The following is a 19,825-nucleotide window of genomic DNA, read 5'->3' as shown; positions in this document are numbered from 1 at the left end:
GGTATTTCTTTGCATTTTGTCAAATTTGCGATGAAAGTATTCTTAAAATGAACATGTGCTCGGTCATCATCCAAGACTGCTATAACATGAAATATATGGCAGAATGCGAGTAAAACAGAACAGGAGACATACAATTTTCCCCCAAGGAGTTCAGTTACAAATTTAATTAATGCATTTTTTTTAATGCACATCATCAGCATGGAAGCATGTCCTCTGGAATGGTGGCCAAAGCACCAAGGGGCATATGAATGTTAAGTATATCTGGCACATAAACACCTTGCAATACCAGCTACAAAAGTGCCATGCGAACAGTTGTTCTCACTTGCAGATGACATTATAAATAAGAAGCAGGCAGCAGTAACTCCCGTAAATGTAAACAAACTTGTTTGTCTGAGCAATTGACTGAACAAGAGGTAGGACAGAGGATTTGTAGGCTCTAAAGTTTTATATTATTTTGGTTTTGAGTGCTGTTATGTAACACACACAACACACAAAAATCTACTTTTGTAGTTTCAACTTTCATGATAAAGAGATTGCACTACAGTACTTGTATTAGGTGAATTGAAAAATATTATTACTTTTGTTTATCATTTCTATAGTGAAAATATTTGTAATAAAAATAATTTAAAGTGAGCACTGTACATTGTTTTGCAACAGAAATCAATATATTTGAAAATGTAGAAAAACATCCAAAAATATTTTATTAAATTTCAATTCGTATGCTATTAACAGTGCGATTAATCACAATTAATTTTTTGAGTTAATCACGAGTTAACTGCAACTAATCAACAGCCCTATTAAAATTTTATGCCTATTTCTAGTTTGAATTTCTCAACCTTCAACTTGTATACCTTTGTCTGCTAGACTGGAGAGCTCAATATTAAATATCTGTCCTCCCTAGGTATTTACATACTGATCAAGTCACCCCTTTAACCTTCTCTTTGTTAATCTAAATAGATTGAGCTCCTTGAGTTTCACTATAGCAACCAGAGACGAACCCGTGGTGATGTAATACATTTCACTTTAAATAAATAAAAGGCTACAGGAAGTTTATCTCTGAAGTCTGTGGGCCTGAAGTAGTTATTAAAGTCATATTTCACTAACAAAGGTTGGTAGTTAAATGACATAAAATTGCAGACTTGTGGAGGAGAAGACTTTCTTTACCAGGAGGTCTAGTCTCTCAGAGCCCTTATCTGCCAGGGTGAATTTCTGGTAGTGCAGCCAAGCTCTTTCTCCAGTCACCTGCACCACCACAAAGTTGAATATATCCTCCAGTGTTACATAAGTAACAGCCTAGGGTCCGAGGAGTTCCAGCAGTTACACCTGAACGACTCAGCTCATCTGTTGCAGTTGAATGATCTTTAAATGAACAAGGCAGTGCTGATAATTGGTTTGGACCAGGACTCACAGAACCGGTGGGCATCTGTGCTTTATGCTTTGGTACCACCTTCAGAATGGGCAGATCTTTTTGCCCACCTTGCCTTCCAACCTGGAGGTCTTTAGCAGAGCTGGTTCCATTGGTTCTGAGTGAGACATGACATCTCACCCAACCTGGACTGGTTCAGGGAGGAAACACATTTCTTATTGACTGTCCTTTGCATGGTTTTGTCCTTGTGCCCATCAGAATGCTCTCTACTTTCATGGGGAGCACTGAAGGAAGAGCCCTTGGGCTTCAGAGTTAGAGGCTCCACTCCAAGGCACATGCTTGGAGGGCACGGCTGGTTGGTTGAGGCTGACACACAGGGGGTTCTCCTGGGCCTGGATCAGAGAGGGACCTCATAGCCTCCACCATCAGGTACTTTCTTAGGCAAAGCCCCCGTGCCTCTCAAGTTCTGGGTGGTAAGGATCAACAGATACTGCACTTTGCAGAGATACGTGCTGCACTCAGACAGTACAAGCACTGTTTATGTTCATCATTGATGGAGAAGGAGCAAGAGCAAGAAACGCAGTTCTTGAATCCCAGGACTCTGGGCATAATCCTGGAACCAGGGATGGTTTCCCTCAACTGAGGAGGAAAAAACTACTCTAAACTTATTAGAAAATTAAACTACTAAACTACAATATAAACTACTTAAAAATATTTTCTACTTTACAGGTTATAGTGAAGGAGGACATGACTCCAACTCAGGCTATGCAGAGGTAAGAAGGAACTGGAGAGGCATTGACCCGCCCTGCCTCAGATATCCTTGGTTGGGAGCACAAGGGAAACTACTGCATGTGCAGATCAACGGACACTGCTTTTGCAGAATTTCCGGACTCGGACCTGCATGTGTACCCATGTGTGGAAAACATACAGGGATCATCACTTGAAGAAGAATTGGGGCCTTCCTCCGCCTCCTCTTTCCAAACCACTTCCAAGTCTGAGTCCTTTCCCTTCTCAACCACATTTCTGTCTGTGACCTGTCCTTCCACTCCCAATCTATCCCAGAACCAGAGCCTGCTCTCTACCCCATCTCTGCCCATCCCAGGTCAAAGATCTTCCACTCACTCACGTACACATCACCTTAGAGTATACCCCATCTCATATCTGAAACCTTCCCCATATTCCTTTTCCAGAGACAATGTGGCTTTCTCCTCCAAAACTTTGTCTCAGACACAGAACTTTTCCATTCTCCCAAAGGGCTTGGATCAAGCAGCTCATTCTGCATGCCTCAGACTCAGGATTCCCTTCATCTCAGATGCAGGAATTATTTTCATTGGCAGAGTCTCACCTGTATGAGCTGGGCAATGGTCATATTAACTGGGACCTGGAAAAGAAAAATCAACAGGTGTGTTTTAACTGTAAGTGCCCAGAGTGACTAGGAAATCACACACCAGTGTCTAGATAATATGGTGATAAGCAGAGCCCTGCCTATTCCAAGGCTATGGAACTCGCCACCAACTTTGTGTTCTAGAATCTAGAAGTATGGTCTAGTGGATACAGCACTGGTCTGAGACCCAGGAGATCTACGTTGTTTTCCTGGTTCTGCTAGTGACCTGCTGTGTACAAAGCCAAATTAAGGTACTACAGGCCTGTGCCCAGGGCTCCCGCAACCGGTGTCAGATGATTACAGAAGAACTTCAGCTTTCATTTACGAAATTGTAATTTTCTAGGTCCCATGGTTGTGAAGTAAACCTTGAAAATACAAATCAAGTGTAACTGATGCAGTGACATCTGTTTTACTCTGCAAAAATCCTGAAAAAATAATTCTGAGAGGAGCAAACTGTCTCATCCATTTCAACAGCATATTAATATTTAGACCAATATTAATTTTAATAAATCTTGGACTAACAGGGAAATTCCCAAAGAATAGAACAGCAATGATGGTGTGCCAATATTCAGAAAGGGAAAACAGGAGGATCCTAGTAAAATAGGCCAGCTAGCCCAACATCAACCTCAAGAAAAAGAATTGAAAAGCTGATATCAAATCAATCATATTCTGGGAATACAATTAATGCAGTCAACACGGTTTTATAGAAAACAGCTCTTGCCAAACAAACTTGATTTAATTATTTGATGTGATTGCAAATCATGAGTGATGTTGAGAAAGTGGATAAGGAAAAGTTATTTACTTATTCCCATAATACAAGAACTAGGGGTCACCAAATGAAATTAACAGGTAGCAGGTTTAAAACAAATAAAAGGAATTTCTTCTTCACACAGCGCACAGTCAACTTGTGGAACTCCTTACCTGAGGAGGTTGTGAAGGCTGGGACTATAACAATGTTTAAAAGGGAACTGGATAAATTCATGGTGGCTAAGTCCATAAATGGCTATTAGCCAGGAAGGGTAAAAAATGGTGTCCCTAGCCTCTGTTCATCAGAGGATGGAGATGGATGGCAGTAGAGAGATCACTTGATCACTGCCCGTTAGCTTCACTCCCTCTGGGGCACCTGGCATTGGCCACTGTCGGTAGACAGATACCAGGCTAGATGGACCTTTGGTCTGACCCAGTACGACCGTTCTTACATTCTTATGTTTGGTTGATGAAGGCAACTGCATAGATGTAATAGATGTATACTTTTGTGAAGCACTTGACTGGGTATCACACAACATTCTGATTAAAAAATTAGCACTATACAATATCAGTACAGCACATATTAAATGGATTAAGAGCTGGCTAGCTGACATATCTCAAAGCAGTTATCAACAGGGGATGTGTTTCTAGTGGGGTTCTTCAGAATCGGTTGAAACCTGATGCTATTCAATCTTTTCATCAATGACCCAGAAGTAAATATAAAATCACTGCTAATAAAATTTGTAGTTGACACAAAGATTGGTGGAGAGGTAATAATGAGTAGGACAGGACTGTCATACACAGTGATCTGGATCACTTGATAAACTGGGCCCTGTCAAAATGTGTTTTAATACAGCTACATGCAAGGTCATACATCTAAGAACAACAAATGTAGGTCACTGTTACAGCGTGAGCTAACCTTTTCATGGGTTGGACCTCAGTTAAATCCTAGTGAGGCAAATAGAAAGGAGCACAAAAATTGACAAATTAAGCGCAAGAGTGTAATAAGAAAAGCCAAAGAGGAGTTTGAAGAATGGCAAGCCAAAAACTCCAAAGGTAAGAACAAAATGCTTTTTAAGTACATCAGAAGCAGAAAGCCTGCTAAACAACCAGTGGGGTCCCTTGATGATCAAGATACAAAAGGAGCGCTTAAAGACAATAAAGTCATTGCGGAGAAACTAAATGGATTCTTTGCTTCAGTCTTCACGGCTGAGGATGTTAGGGAGATTCCCAAACCTGAGCCGGCTTTTGTAGGTGACAAATCTGAGGAACTGTCATAGACTGAAGTGCCACTAGAGGAGGTTTTGGAATGAATTGATAAACTCAACATTAACAAGTCGCCGGGACCAGATGGCATTCACCCAAGAGTTCTGAAAGAACTCAAATGTGAAGTTGCAGAACTATTAACTACGGTTTGTAACCTGACCTTTAAATTGGCTTCTGTACCCAATGACTGGAAGTTAGCTAATGTAATACCAATATTTAAAAAGGGCTCTAGAGGTGATCCCAGTAATTACAGACCAGTAAGTCTAACATCGGTACCGGGCAAATTAGTTGAAACAATAGTTAAGAATAAAATTGTCAAACACATAGAAAAACATAAACTGTTGAGCAATAGTCAACATGGTTTCTGTAAAGGGAAATCGTGTCTTACTAATCTATTACAGTTCTTTGAAGGGGTCAACAAATATGTGGACAAGGGGGATCCAATGGACGTAGTGTACTTAGATTTCCAGGAAGCCTTTGACAAGGTCACTCACCAAAGGCTCTTATGTAAATTAAGCTGTCATGGGATAAAAGGGAAGGTCCTTTCATGGATTGAGAACTGGTTAAAAGACAGGGAACAAAGGGTAGGAATTAATGGTAAATTCTCAGAATGGAGAGGGGTAACTAGTGGTGTTCCCTGAGGGTCAGTCCTAGGACCAATCCTATTCAATTTATTCATAAATGACCTGGAGAAAGGGGTAAACAGTGAGGTGGCAAAGTTCGCAGATGATACTAAACTGCTCAAGATAGTTAAGACCAAAGCAGACTGTGAAGAACTTCAAAAAGATCTCACAAAACGAAGTGATTGGGCAACAAAATGGCAAATGAAATTTAATGTGGATAAATGTAAAGTAATGCACATTGGAAAAAATAACCCCAACTATACATACAATATGATGGGGGCTAATTTACCTACAACGAGTCAGGGAAAAGATCTTGGAGTCATCATGGATAATTCTCTGAAGACGTCCGTGCAGAGGCAGTCAAAAAAGCAAACAGGATGTTAGGAATCATTAAAAAAGGGATAGAGAATAAGACTGAGAATATATTATTGCCCTTATATAAATCCATGGTACGCCCATATCTCGAATACTGTGTACAGATGTGGTCTCCTCACCTCAAAAAAGATATATCGGCACTAGAAAAAGTTCAGAAAAGGGCAACTAAAATGATTAGGGGTTTGGAGAGGGTCCCATACTAGGAAAGATTAAAGAGGCTAGGCCTCTTCAGCTTGAAAAAGAGGAGACTAAGGGGGGATATGATAGAGGTCTATAAAATCATAAGTAATGTGGAGAAAGTGGATAAGGAAAAGTTATTTACTTATTCCCATAATACAAGAAGTAGGGGTCACCAAATGAAATTAATAGGCAGAAGGTTTACAACAAATAAAAGGAAGTTCTTCACGCAGCGTACAGTCAACTTATGGAACTCCTTACCTGAGGAGGTTGTGAAGGCTAGGATTATAACAGCATTTAAAAGAGAACTGGATAAATTCATGGTGGTTAAGTCCATAAATGGCTATTAGCCAGGATGGGTAAGGAATGGTGTCCCTAGCCTCTGTTTGTCAGAGGATGGAGATGGATGGCAGGAGAGAGATCACTTGATCATTGCCTGTTAGCTTCACTCCCTCTGGGGCACCTGGCATTGGCCACTGTCGGTAGACAGATATTGGGCTAGATGGACCTTTGGTCTGACCCAGTATGGCTGTTCTTATGTTCTTAAGGGCAAGATTAGAAAGGCGAAGGCACAAAATGAGCTCAAACTAGCTACAGGAATAAAGGGAAAGAAGACAACTTTTTATCAAGCCATTAGAAGCAAGAGGAAGACCAAGGACAGGGTAGGCCCACTGCTCAGTGAGAAGGGAGAAACAGTAACAGGAAACTTGGAAATAGCAGAGATGCTTAATGACTTCTTTGTTTCGGTCTTCACTATGAAGTCTGAAGGAATGCCTAACATAATGACTGCTGATAGGAAGGGGGTAGGTTTAGAAGATAAAATAAAAAAAGAACAAGTTAAAAATCACTTAGAAAAGTTAGATACCTGCAAGTCACCAGGGCCTGATGAAATGCATCCTAGAATACTCAAGGAGCTAATAAAGAGGTATCTGAGCCTCTAACTATTATCTTTAGAAAATCATGGGAGATAGGAGAGATTCCAGGGGACTAGAAAAGGGCAAATATAGTGCCCATCTACAAAAAGGGAAATAAGAACAACCCGGGAAACTACAGACCAGTTAGTTTAACTTCCGTGCCAGGGAAGATAACGGAGCAAGTAATTAAGGAAATCATCTGCAAACACTTGGAAGGTGGTAAACGGATAGGGAATAGCCTGCATGGATTTGTAAAGAACAAATCATGTCAAACCAATCCAACAGCTTTCTTTGATAGGATAACAAGTCTTGTGGATAAGGGAGAAGTGGTGGATGTGGTATACCTAGACTTTAGTGAGGGATTTGATATGGTCTTGCATGATAGTCTTATCAATAAACTAGGCAAATACAACTTAGATGGGGCTACTATAAGGTGGGTGCATAACTGGCTGGATAATCATACTCAGAGAGTAGTTTTTAATGGTTCCCAATCCTGCTGGAAAGGTATAACAAGTGGGGTTCCGCAGGGGTCTGTTTTGGGACCGGCTCTGTACAATATCTTCATCAACGACTTACATATTGGCATAGAAAGCACGCTTATTAAGTTTGCAGATGATACCAAACTGGGAGGGATTGCAACTGCTTTGAAGGATAGGGTCATATTTCAAAATGATCTGGACAAATTGGAGAAATGGTCTGAGGTAAACAGGATGAAGTTTAATAAAGACAAATGCAAAGTGCTCCACTTAGGAAGGAATAATCAGTTTCACACACACAGAATGGGAAGAGACTGTCTAGGAAGGAGTACAGCAGAAAGGGATCTACCTAGGGGTCACAGTGGACCACAAGCTAAATATGAGTCAACAGTGTGATGCTGTTGCAAAAAAAGCAAACATGATTCTGGGATGCATTAACAGGTGTGTTGTGAGCAAGACACGAGAAGTCATTCTTCCGCTCTACTCTGCGCTGGTTAGGCCTCAACTGGAGCATTGAGTCCAGTTCTGGGCACCGCATTTCAAGAAAGATGTGGAGAAATTGGAAAGGGTCCAGAGAAGAGCAATAAGAATGATTAAAGGTCTTGAGAACATGACCTATGAAGGAAGGCTGAAAGAATTGGGTTTGTTTAGTTTGGAAAAGAGAAGACTGAGAGGGGACATGATAGCAGTTTTCAGGTATCTAAAAAGGTGTCATAAGGAGGAGGGAGAAAACTTGTTCACCTTAGCCTCTACGGATAAAACAAGAAGCAATGGGCTTAAACTGCAGCAAGGGAGGTTTAGGTTGAACATTAGGAAAAAGTTCCTAACTGTCAGGGTTGTTAAACACTGGAATAAATTGTGTAGGGAGGTTGTGGAATTTCCATCTCTGGAGATATTTAAGAGTAGGTTAGAGAATTGTCTATCAGGGATGGTCTAGACAGTATATGGTCCTGCCATGAGGGCAGGGGGCTGGACTTGATGACCTCTCGAGCTCCCTTCCAGTCCTATCTATCCAACTACACACTCAGCCCAGAAGAAAAGTCTGTCCTATCTCAGGGACTCTCTTTCTGCCCTGCCACCCCCACCAACATGATACAGTTCTGCGGCGATCTGGAAGCCTACTTCCGCCGTCTCCAGCTCAAAGAATACTTTCAGGACAACACTGAACAGCGCACTGATACACAGGTACCCACCTACCAACAGCACAAGAAGAACTCCACATGGACTCCTCCTGAGGGTCGAAATACAGTCTGGACCTCTACACTGAATGCTTCCGCCGACATGCACAGGCAGAAATTGTGGAAAAACTACATCGCTTGCCTCATAACCTAAGTCGTGCAGAACGCAATGCCATCCACAGCCTCAGAAACCACCCTGACATTATCATCAAAGAGGCTGATAAAGGAGGTGCTGTTGTCATCATGAACATGTCTGACTACCAAAAGGAGGCTGCCAGACAACTCTCCAACACCAAATTCTACAGGCCACTTCCCTCAGATCTCACTGAGGAATACACTAAGAAACTGCAACATCTACTCAGGACACTCTCTACACTAACACCGGAACAAATCAACATACCCTTAGAGCCCTGACCAGGGTTATTCTATCTACTACCCAAGATCCACAAACCCGGAAATCCTGGACGCCCCATCATCTCGGGCATTGGCACTCTCACTGAAGGACTGTCTGGATATGTGGACTCTCTACTCAGACCCTATGCAACCAGCACTCCCAGCTATCTCCGTGACACCACTGATTTCCTGAGGAAACTACAATGCATTGGTGACCTTCCAGAAAACACCATCCTAGCCACCATGGATGTAGAGGCTCTCTACACAAACATCCCACACACAGATGGAATACAAGCTGTCAGGAACAGTATCCCTGATGATGCTACAGCACAACTGGCTGCTGAGCTCTGTGCCTTTATCCTCACACACAGCTATTTCAAATTTGATGACAATATATATCTCCAGATCAGTGGCACAGCTATGGGCACCCGCATGGCCCCACAATATGCCAATATTTTTATGGCTGACCTGGAACAATGCTTCCTCAGCTCTCGTCCACTCACGCCCCTTCTCTACCTACGCTACATTGATAACATCTTCATCATCTGGACCCATGGGAAGGAGTCTCTGGAAAAATTCCACCACGATTTCAACAGCTTCCACCCCACCATCAACCTCAGCCTGGACCAATCTACACGGGAGGTCCACTTCCTAGACATCACGGTGCAAATAAGTGATGGTCACATTACCACCACCCTATACCGAAAACCTACCGACTGCTATGCCTACCTTCATGCCTCCAGCTTCCATCCCGGACACATCACACGATCCATTGTCTACAGCCAAGCACTGAGGTACAACCGCATCTGCTCTGACCCCTCAGACAGAGACCAACACCTACAAAATCTTCACCAAGCATTCTCAAAACTACAATACCAGCATGAGGAAATAAGGAAACAGTTCAACAGAGCCAGACGTGTACCCAGAAGCCTCCTACTGCAAGACAAACCCAAGAAAGAAACCAACAGGACTCCACTGGCCATCACATACAGTCCCCAGCTAAAACCTCTCCAACGCATCATCAGGGACCTACAACCCATCCTGAACAATGATCCCACACTTTCACAGTCCTTGGGTGGCAGGCCAGTCCTTGCCCACAGGCAACCTGCCAACCTGAAACATATTCTCACCAGTAACTGCACACCGCACCATAGGAACTCTAGCTCAGGAACAAATCCATGCAACAAACCTCGATGCCAACTCTGCCCACATATCTACACCAGCGACACCATCACAGGACCTAACCAGATCAGCCACACCATCACCGGTTCATTCACCTGCACGTCCACCAATGTAATATACGCCATCATATGCCAGCAATGCCCCTCTGCTATGTACATCACCCAAACTGGACAGTCGCTTCGGAAAAGGATAAACGGACACAAATCAGATATTAGGAATGGCAATATACAAAAACCTGTAGGAGAACACTTCAACCTCCCTGGCCACACTATAGCAGACCTTAAGGTGGCCATCCTGCAGCAAAAAAACTTCAGGACCGGACTTCAAAGAGAAACTGCTGAGCTTCAGTTCATCTGCAAATTTGACACCATCAGCTCAGGATTAAACAAAGACTGTGAATGGCTTGCCAATTACAGAACCAGTTTCTCTTCCCTTGGTTTTCACATCTCAACTGCTAGAACAGGGCCTCATCCTCCCTGATTGAACTACCTCATTATCTCTAGCTTGCCTGCATATATATACCTGCCCCTGGACATTTCCACTACATGCATCTGACGAAGTGGGTATTCACCCACGAAAGCTCATGCTCCAAAACGTCTGTTAGACTATAAGGTGCCACAGGACTCTTTGCTGCTTTTACAGATCCAGACTAACACAGCTACCCCTCTGATACTTCCAGTCCTAGATTTTATGAATCTATAAGTATTGCAGTAGGACAAGGTTTAAAGAAACAATCTCTTGACACCTTAAATGATTGCTTTCTAGAGCACTAGGAGAGGCTATGTTTGATGTGGGACTAACAATCACACTGTACCTATTGGATTCCAGGCCTAATAATCACACTGTAGCAGGTCAGTTACCCTGCTCCTAGAGAAAAGGCTAGGCTAATTGGGGAAGTAGCCACAGCTGGAGCCATGCCCCAGTCAGGCCACACTTGGCCCTGTTATAAGGGCTCAGGGAGGAGCTGGCTCAGTCTCTCTCTAGTGGTGGAGACAGAAGGACCTAGCTGCCTCGGAGCAGGGTACCAGAGGTAGAGAGGTGCTGGGGAGTTCCAGCCTGGCAACTCCCCAGGCTGCAGGCCTTGTTCAAGGCCTAAAGAGAGGTACTGGGCTGCAGGGAAAGGCAGCAGATCCAAAACCCCCCTTGCCAGTGATGAGTGGTTTACAGACTGCAGTCTGCCCCAATGAGCAGGGGGGCTAGATGATGACTGGCAGTAGCCACTGAAGCAAGGTGGGGATAGAGAGTTGGGGGTTCCCCTGGAAGGGGAGACCCAGATTGTGGGTTACTTCTGAGGGCAGCCCCCCCAAGGTAAAGGGCACTGGGGTCTGGAAGGGACATGGGGGGCCAGCAGCAGGTGAGCCACTGGCCAGCGGAGGGTGCTCTGGGCTGGAATTGAGCTAATTCCCAGGATAACCAGCAGGAGGTGCAGCGCCGGTGAGTTGTTGTCTTGCTACACGTGGTGCAGAATGTGGGCATGTACGGTCCGCCCCTGATACAAGGGGCAGGACAAGAACTGTGGGACTACTGCCCAGAGATCAGGAAAAAGGGGATGGTGGATCCTGGCTATACTGGGGTTTTCTTTGCGGAGGCCCAAGGTGCTACCCCTGGTTGGGGACAGGCGTCAGTGCCCTGGTGAAAGGGGGCTGATGACCCCCAGAGACTCTGAGAGGTGCAGTGAACAGTTGGGCTAGCTGGCGGAGGAGCAGCAGGCCCTGGTAAAGCTACACCACAGAGAGTGGGACGGAAATCCCAGCAGCAGGACCCGGAGGCCAGGCAGGGAACGTAGGGCGTGTTATGCCTGTACACAGCATAGACATTTAAAAAGAAATTGTCCCTCTTGGGCTGGGGGCAGGGCGCCTCATCCCAAGTAGGGACAGGGACAAGTCCCTATAAGAGTCCGCTAGCTGAGGGAATCCAGGCGGCTGTGGACATGTTGGGCCTGTGGGCAGCGAGGGCACCTCTTGAGGGATTGCCCAGGCCCAGGAAACATGATCCAGGGCAGCCCAGGGAGGGCTAGGCCCAGAAAGGAGGGGAAAAGGCCCAAGGCGGTGAGGAGGCGGGGAGCCTGCTGTGGCTGCCAGAAACTGGGCCGCATTGAGAGACACTGCCCCCTCAAGGACAGGGTGGAGGAGACAGAGATAATGACTGACTGGCCATTGGGCCACCCACGAGAGGTGGGAAAGGCAGCGATGGAGATGGTTGGGACCCAGACTGTCACTGAGCCAGTTGCCAATGAGGAAACCCAGACAGAGTGAGCCCTGCAAGAGGCTGGGACCCAGGTGGTCGTGGTACAGGACACCAAATGAACCCAGACCCTGAGGGTGGAGGGTCCGGGAGATACAGACCTGAGGGCGCAGCTCAAGGCATGGAACAGGCCAGTCGGAAGGTGGAAGCCCACACGTGGGAGATGGTCAGAAGCTGGGAGTCTTCAGAGAGGATGCATGTGGGCCTGGAGTGGCAGCCCTGGAGGGCCATCTTCGGGGAGCCCAGCGCAAGACTCCCCCCACACCCACGAGTGGAGATTTTAAGGAGGGGTGTGTGTAGCAAGGAGTTACCCTATTCCTAGAGAAAAAGCTAGGCTGATTGGGGAAGCACCCACAGTCGGGGCCATGCCCCAATCAGGCCACACCTGGTCCTGTTATAAGGGCTCAGGGAGGAGCTGTGTCAGTCTCTCTCTAGCGGTGGAGAGAGAAGGATCTAGTTGCCTTGGAACAGGGTACCAGAGATAGAGAGGTGCTGGGGAAAGGCAAGAGGAGCTGGGGAGCTCCAGCCTGGCAACTCCCCAGGCTGCAGGCCTTGTTCAAGGCCTAAAGAGAGGTACTGGGCGGCAGGGAAAGACAGCAGGTCCAAACCCCCCCTTGCCAGTGATGAGTGGTTTACAGACTGCAGTCTGCCCCTCTCATAAACAGATAGTTAAGGGTTAATGTCTCTTTTACCTGTAAAGGGTTAACAAGCTCAGTGAACCTGGCTGACATCTGACCAAAGGACCAATCAGGGGACAAGATACTTTCAAATCTTGGTGGAGGGAAGTCTTCGTTTGCGCTTTTCGGGTTGTTCTTTGTTCTCTCTTGGAGTTAAGAGGGACCAGACATGCAACCAGTTTTCTCCAATCTTTCTGAAACAGTCTCTCATGTTCAAAAATCGTAAGTACTAGCTACAAGACGGAGTAGACTTTTGTTTGTTTTCTTTATTTGCAAATGTGGATTTTGCTGGAAGGATATTTTACCTCTGTTTGCTGTAACTTGTATCTTAAGCTGGGGGGGAGGGAGTCCCTCTAGTCTATGTAAAGCTTAGACCCTGTAAACATATTCCATCTTGATTTTACAGAGAGAATTTTTACTTTTTTCTTTCTTTAATTAAAAGCTTTCTTTTTTAAGAATCTGATTTTTTTTCCTTGTGTAACTCAAGGGGATTGAGTCTGAACTCACTGGGGAGAGAAGGTGGGGGAAAAGGTTAATTCCTCTCTGTTTTAGGATCCAAGGAGTTTGGATCAGTGATCTCTCAGGGAAAGTCTGGGAGGGGGAAAGGAGGGAGGGGGAAGGTTAATTCCTCTCTGTTTTAAGATTCAAAGAGTTGAATCACAGTGATCTCTCAGGGTAACCCAGGGAGGGGAAAATCTGAGAGGGGGAAAGGAGGGAGAACGGTTTATTCCTCTTTGTTTTAAGACCCAAGGGGTTTGGGTCTTGGGTTCCCCAGGGAAGGTTTTTGGGGGACAGAAAGTGTACCAAAACACTATATTTTTGGTTGGTGGCAGCGTTATCAGATCTAAGCTAGGAATTAAGCTTAGAAGGGTACATGCAGGTCCCCACTTTCTGGACGCTAAAGTTCAAAGTGGGAATAATACCTTGACAGCCCCAGTGAGCGGGTGGGCTAGATGATGACTGGCAGTAGCCACTGAGGCAAGCTGGGGATAGAGGGTTGGGGGTTCCCCTGGGAGGGGAGACCCAGACTGTGGATTACTGCTGGGGACAGCCCCCCAAGGTAAAGGGCACCGGGGTCTGGGAGGGACACGGGTGCCAGCAGCAGGTGAGCCACCGGCCAGCAGGAGGCACTCTGGGATGGAATTGAACTAATTCTCAGGATAACCAGCAGGAGGTGCCGTGCTGGTGAGTCGTCACCTCGCTACACACACAAGCAGTTCAAGGACTACTCTTGAGCCATTAAGTAACACTGGTTTCAATGTAATTAATCTCAACATTCCAGGAGAGCGGGGGTAGGGGAGAGGGAGGGAAATCACAACAAGTGCTGTCACTGGATACTATACTTTAGATCATTTTTGTTGTCTTTGTCTAGCTTCCTCATTGGAACTAAGTCAAAAGAAATTAAAATGCTCAGAGTTGGTATGGAGTCTATTTGAGCAAGTCATAATAATAATCTCAAAAACTGCATGCATTCCCCAAACAAAACAAAAAAGGCAAGGGGGAAAAAAAAAACCTGTATAGTTAAATGACAAAATACACCTCTACCCCGATATAACGCTGTCCTTGAGAGCCAAAAAATCTTACCGTGTTATAGGTGAAACTGTGTTATATTGAACTTGTTTTGATCTGCTGGAGGATGCAGTCTCCACCCTGCCCCCCCAAAAGTGGTGCTTTACCGCTTTATATCCAAATTTGTGTTATATTGGGTTGTGTTATATCGGGGTAGAGGTGTACAAGAGGTTATTTGAGTCAAAGCGTTATCCTTCAGAAAATGGAAGTCAAAATAAAGGAGCAAATGCTGTGGCAGATAAAGCATTAGATGGAAATTAGGAGGGCTAAAGGAGCAATTTTTGAAGTGCAAATAGTCAAAAACAGAACATAAACAGTTAGCCAAAGACTCAAAACGTAATAGCAATTTTTTTCAAGTACATCAGAAGCAGGATGCCTGCAACAACCAGTGGGGCCACTGAACAGTCGAGGTGCTAAAGGAGCACTCAAGGACAATAAGGCCACTGCGGAGAAACTAAATTAATTCTTTGCATCAGTCTTCATGGCTGAGGATGTGAGGGAGATTCTCAAACCTGAGACATTCTTTTTAGATGACAGATCTGAGGAACTGTCCCAGATTGAGGTATCATTAGAGGAGGTTTTGGAACAAACTGATAAATTAAATAGCAATAAGTCACCAGGACCAGATGGTATTCACTCAAGAGTTCTGAAGTAACTTAAATGTAAAATTGCAGCTTCTGTACCAGATGACTAGAGGATAGCTAATATGACGCCAATTTTTAAAAAGGGTCCAGAGGTGATTCTGGAATTTACAAGCCTGTAAGCCTGACTTCAGTACCGGGTAAACTGGTTGAAACTATAATAAAGAACAATATAGATTGAACATAATTTGTTGAGGAAGAGTCAACGTGGTTTTAGTAAAGGGAAATCAAGCCTCACCAATCTACTAGAATTCTTTGAGGGGGTCAACAAGCATGTGGACCAAGGGGATCCAGTCGATATAGTGTACTTAGATTTTCAGAAAGCCTTTGACAAGGTCCCTCACCAAAGGCTCTCAAGCAAAGTAAGCTGCTATGGGATAAGAGGGAAGGTGCTGTCATGGATTGATAACTGGTTAAAAGATAGGAAACAAAGGGTAGGTATAAATGGTCGGTTTTCAGAATGGAAAGAGGTAAATTGTAGTGTGCCCCAGGGGTCTGTTCTGGGATCAGTCCTACTCAACAAATTAATAAAGGATCTGGAAAAGGGGGTAAACAAAGTGAGGTGGCAAAATTTGCAGAGTTAAGACCCACGCAGACTGCGAAGAGCTACAAAAGGATCTCTCAAAACTGAGTGACTGGGCAACAAAATGGCCGATAAAATTTAATGTTGATAAATGCAAAGTAATGCACATTGGAAAGCATAATCCCTACAAATACAGGTAAAATGATGGGGTCTAAATTAGCTGTTACCTCTCAAGAAAGAGATCTTAGAGTCATTGTGAGTGGATGTTTTCAGAGAACTATCCAATGTGCAACGGCAGTCAAAAAAGCGAACAGAATGCTGGGAATAATTAAGAAAGGGTTAGATAACAGGACAGAAAATATCATGTTGCCTCTATAAATCCATCTTGAATATTCTGTGCAGATGTGGTCGCCCCATCTCAAAAGAGAGATATTGGAACTGGAAAAAGTTGAGAAAAGGACAACAAAAATGATTAGGGGTATGGAACGGTTTCTATATGAGGAGAGTTTAATAATGACTGGGACGTCTCAGCTTGGAAAAAAGATGGCTAAGGGGAGATATGACTGAGGTCTATAAAATCATGACTGGTGTAGAGAAAGTAGATGAAGTGCTGTTTACTACTTCTCAGAAGACAAAAATTAGAGGTCACCAAATGAAATTAATAGGCAGCAGGTTTACAACAAATAAAAGGAATTATTTCTTCACACAATGCACAGTCAATCTGTGGAACTACTTGCCACAGGATATTGTGAAGGCCAAGACCATAACAGGGTTCAAAAAAGAACTAGATAAATTCATGGAACATAGGTCCATCCATGGCTATTAGCCAGGATTCTTCGACCATGGGATGGGTGTTCCAAGAAGGAGGAGTGCTAGGCAGAGACGGGCTCCACCTAAGGAAGAGAGGGAAGAGCATCTTCGCAAGCAGGCTGGCTAACCTAGTGAAAAGGGCAGTATCTCTGTTTCCTTGCCAAGAAGGAAGCCTCAAGGACCAGGAGACCCTGGGGAGGGTCTGTGGGGCACTAACTGTTGGGGGATCTGGGCACTGCACGGGCACTGTAAATAAAGACGCTAGGGGGATTCAACAACAGAGGGAGTGAACACTCTATATTAAACCAGCCTAAACACAGGGTGCAGGCACAAAAGTGGGAGAGCCTGCACTCACCCTGTGAAAATGAGGTTGATGGATTTCCACTCCATACGGCTAAATGCAGTGCCTTGCATGGTGTCAAGTATCAGAGGGGTAGCCGTATTAGTCTGGATCTGTAAAAGCAGCAAAAAGTCCTGTGGCACCTTATAGACTAACAGACGTATTGAGGGGGAAAGGAGTCCAGGAAAGCTGGCTGTATTTTAAAGAATCCTTATTGAGCTTGCAGGAAAAAAACATCCCGATGTGTAGAAAGAATAATAAATATGGCAGGTGATCAGCTTGGCTTAACAGTGAAATCCTTGCTGATCTAAACACAAAAAAGAAGCTTACAAAAAGTGGAAGATTGGACAAATGACCAGGGAGGAGTATAAAAATATTGCTCAGACATGCAGGAGTGAAATCAGAAAGGCCAAATCACACTTGGAGTTGCAGCTAGCAAGAGATGTTAAGAGTAACAAGAAGGGTTTCTTCAGTTATGTTAGCAACAAGAAGAAAGTCAAGGAAAGTGTGGGCCACTTACTGAATGAGCGAGGCAACCTAGGGACAGAGGATGTTGAAAAAGTTAATGTACTCAATGATTTTTTTGCCTCTGTCTTCACAAACAAGGTCAGCTCCCAGACTGCTGCACTGGGCAACACAGTATGCGGAGGAGATGACCAGCCCTCTGTGGAGAAAGAAGTGGTTTGGGACTATTTAGAAAAACTGGCCAAGCAAAAGTCCATGGGGCCAGATGCGCTGCATCAGAGGGTGCTAAAGGAGTTGGTGGATGTAATTGCAGAGCCATTGGCCTTTATCTCTGAAAACTCATGGTGATCGGGGGACATCCCGGATGACTGGAAAAAGGCTAATGTACTGCCCATCTTTAAAAAAGGGAAGGAGGAGAATCTGGGGAACTATAGGCCAGTCAGCCTCACCTCAGTCCCTGGGAAAATCATGGAGCAAGTCCTCAAGGAATCAATTTTGAAGCACTTAGAGGACAGGAAAGTGATCAGGAACAGTCAGCATGGATTCACCAAGGGCAAGTCATACCTGACTAACCTAATTGCCTTTTACGACGAGATAACTGGCTCTGTGGATGAGGGAAAAGCAGTGGACGTGTTATTGCTTGACTTTAGCAAAGTTTTTGATACGGTCTCCCATAGTATTCTTGCCGGCAAGTTAAATAGTATGGGCTGGATGAATGGACTATAAGGTGGATAGAAAGCTGGCTAGATCGTCGGGCTCAATGGGTAGTGATACATGGCTCCATGTCTAGTTGACAGCCAATATCAAGTGGAGAGCCCCAAGAGTCGGTCCTGGGCCGGTTTTATTCAATATCTTCATTAACGGTCTGAAGGATGGCATGGACTGCATCCTCAGCAAGTTTGCAGATGACACTAAACTGGGAGGAGTGGTAGATTTCTATCCACCTTATAGTCCATTCATCCAGCCCATACTTCTTTAACTTGCTGGCAAGAATACTGTGGGAGACTGTATCAAAAGCTTTGCTAAAGTCAAAGGATAACACATCCGCTGCTTTCCCCTCATCCATAGACCCAGTTATCGCCTCATTGAAAGGCAATTAGGTTAGTCAGGCATGACTTGCCCTTGGTGAATCCATGCTGACTGTTTCTGATCACTTTCCTCTCCTCTAAATGCTTCAGAATTGATTCCATGAGGACCAGCTCCATGATTTTTCCAGGGACTGAGGTGAGGCTGACCAGCCTGTAGTTCTGCGGATCCTCCTCCTTCCCTTTTTTAATGATGGGGACTACATTAATGATTCATTAAATAGCAGCAAGTCACCAAGACAGGATGCTCTTGATCCAGGAGTACTGTAGGAATGCAGAATGGAATGAATCCTTCATTAAAATCAGTTTCTGTACTGAAAGACAGGCCAAGGTGATTGGGAGCCCCTGAGAAATGCACACAAGTGAGCTCTGCTTTATTAATAGCTAAATTAGCTGAAAAGGTAGTGACAAAACAGTGCTGAAGTCAGGAGAACAGGATGTCAAATCATAGTACAAGACGCTGCTGAGGGTGGGGAAGACGATATGCACCTTTAATATAGTGAAGTCACGGTAATATGAGGCTGCGTCCAGGGTAGGATCAGTGGTGCAGCTGCTGCTCAGGTTGCTGAAGGTCCGAGTACAGCTTGTGCTTTTACTCTCTAGGAAACCTGAGAAAAGGGAACAAGAGACATAAAAAAATAGCAGTCGGAAATGTTATCCTTAATAAAGCTGGAACTGCTACCATCACCACACTCACCAGCAGGATTCCCATCAATACAAAATCCATTGGCACTCATTCCCACTGGCTGTCTTAGTGTGCTCAGTACAGATGATGCAGCAAAGAAGGTCTGGATTGGATCACCAGCCTGAAAAGGAAATTTGGAGAATTTACAAAGTGTTCATGGAACACTCACACCAAGTGCAAGGGGCTGAACACCATCAATGCAGGAAGGAATTATAGCAAACCATCAGGTCTGCTAGAGTTAAGGTTTAGACCAGCTTTCTGTTTAAAGCTTGACTCTTTGAAGTACTCTAAAACCTGCATGGTTACTTGGATTGCCTTGAAATTCGGTGTGCCTCATTTGGGGGTACAGGGTTAGAGTTAGTGACTCAAATTAATTGGTGATCATTTGACCAAGGGTTCCCAGAATACTGTCCCCTGCAGGGAAAAAAAGTTTCCTGAAGGTTCGTTAATTTTAATCTATGTATTGTTGTCCAAAGATAGGGCTCAAGCCATGGCTGAGATCATCACTCTGGGGTCTCAATCGCTTGAGAGTTATCCCCACTGCGCTTGTCACATACTAGGCCTTTGGAGGAGCAAGAAAATCATAACATTATTAGCAGAAAAGAGTTGTGTCCATTCAACTGCACACCCATCACCCACAAACTCAGTGGTTACACTCTGTAGGCAGAGGCACTTGTTACCCTCATATTTTCCCCTCCCAGGTAT

General features: G+C 44.6%; 2 protein-coding genes across 2 annotated transcripts in view; both read right to left on the bottom strand.

Annotated features, from left to right (window-relative positions):
• Positions 1–19,825, bottom strand: part of ABCC2 (ATP binding cassette subfamily C member 2) — a 529,482-nt gene that overhangs the window by 189,335 nt on the left and 320,322 nt on the right. The gene's annotated exons all lie outside the window — the stretch shown is intronic.
• The window catches only part of TCTN3 (tectonic family member 3), a gene marked incomplete at its 5' end in the record, with an annotated part of 100,548 nt that overhangs the window by 39,723 nt on the left and 41,000 nt on the right, over positions 1–19,825 (bottom strand). The window contains 3 exons of the mRNA XM_050960784.1: positions 2,712–2,747; positions 18,925–19,043; positions 19,133–19,241. Of these exons, the coding sequence (XP_050816741.1) occupies positions 2,712–2,747; positions 18,925–19,043; positions 19,133–19,241 (264 nt within the window). The remainder of the gene's footprint in view (positions 1–2,711; positions 2,748–18,924; positions 19,044–19,132; positions 19,242–19,825) is intronic.

Source organism: Gopherus flavomarginatus, chromosome 6 (assembly GCF_025201925.1).
Source record: "Gopherus flavomarginatus isolate rGopFla2 chromosome 6, rGopFla2.mat.asm, whole genome shotgun sequence".
NCBI lineage: Eukaryota > Metazoa > Chordata > Testudines > Testudinidae > Gopherus > Gopherus flavomarginatus.
Note: the sequence above shows the minus strand (reverse complement) of the source record. Positions and strands in the feature narration are given on the sequence as shown.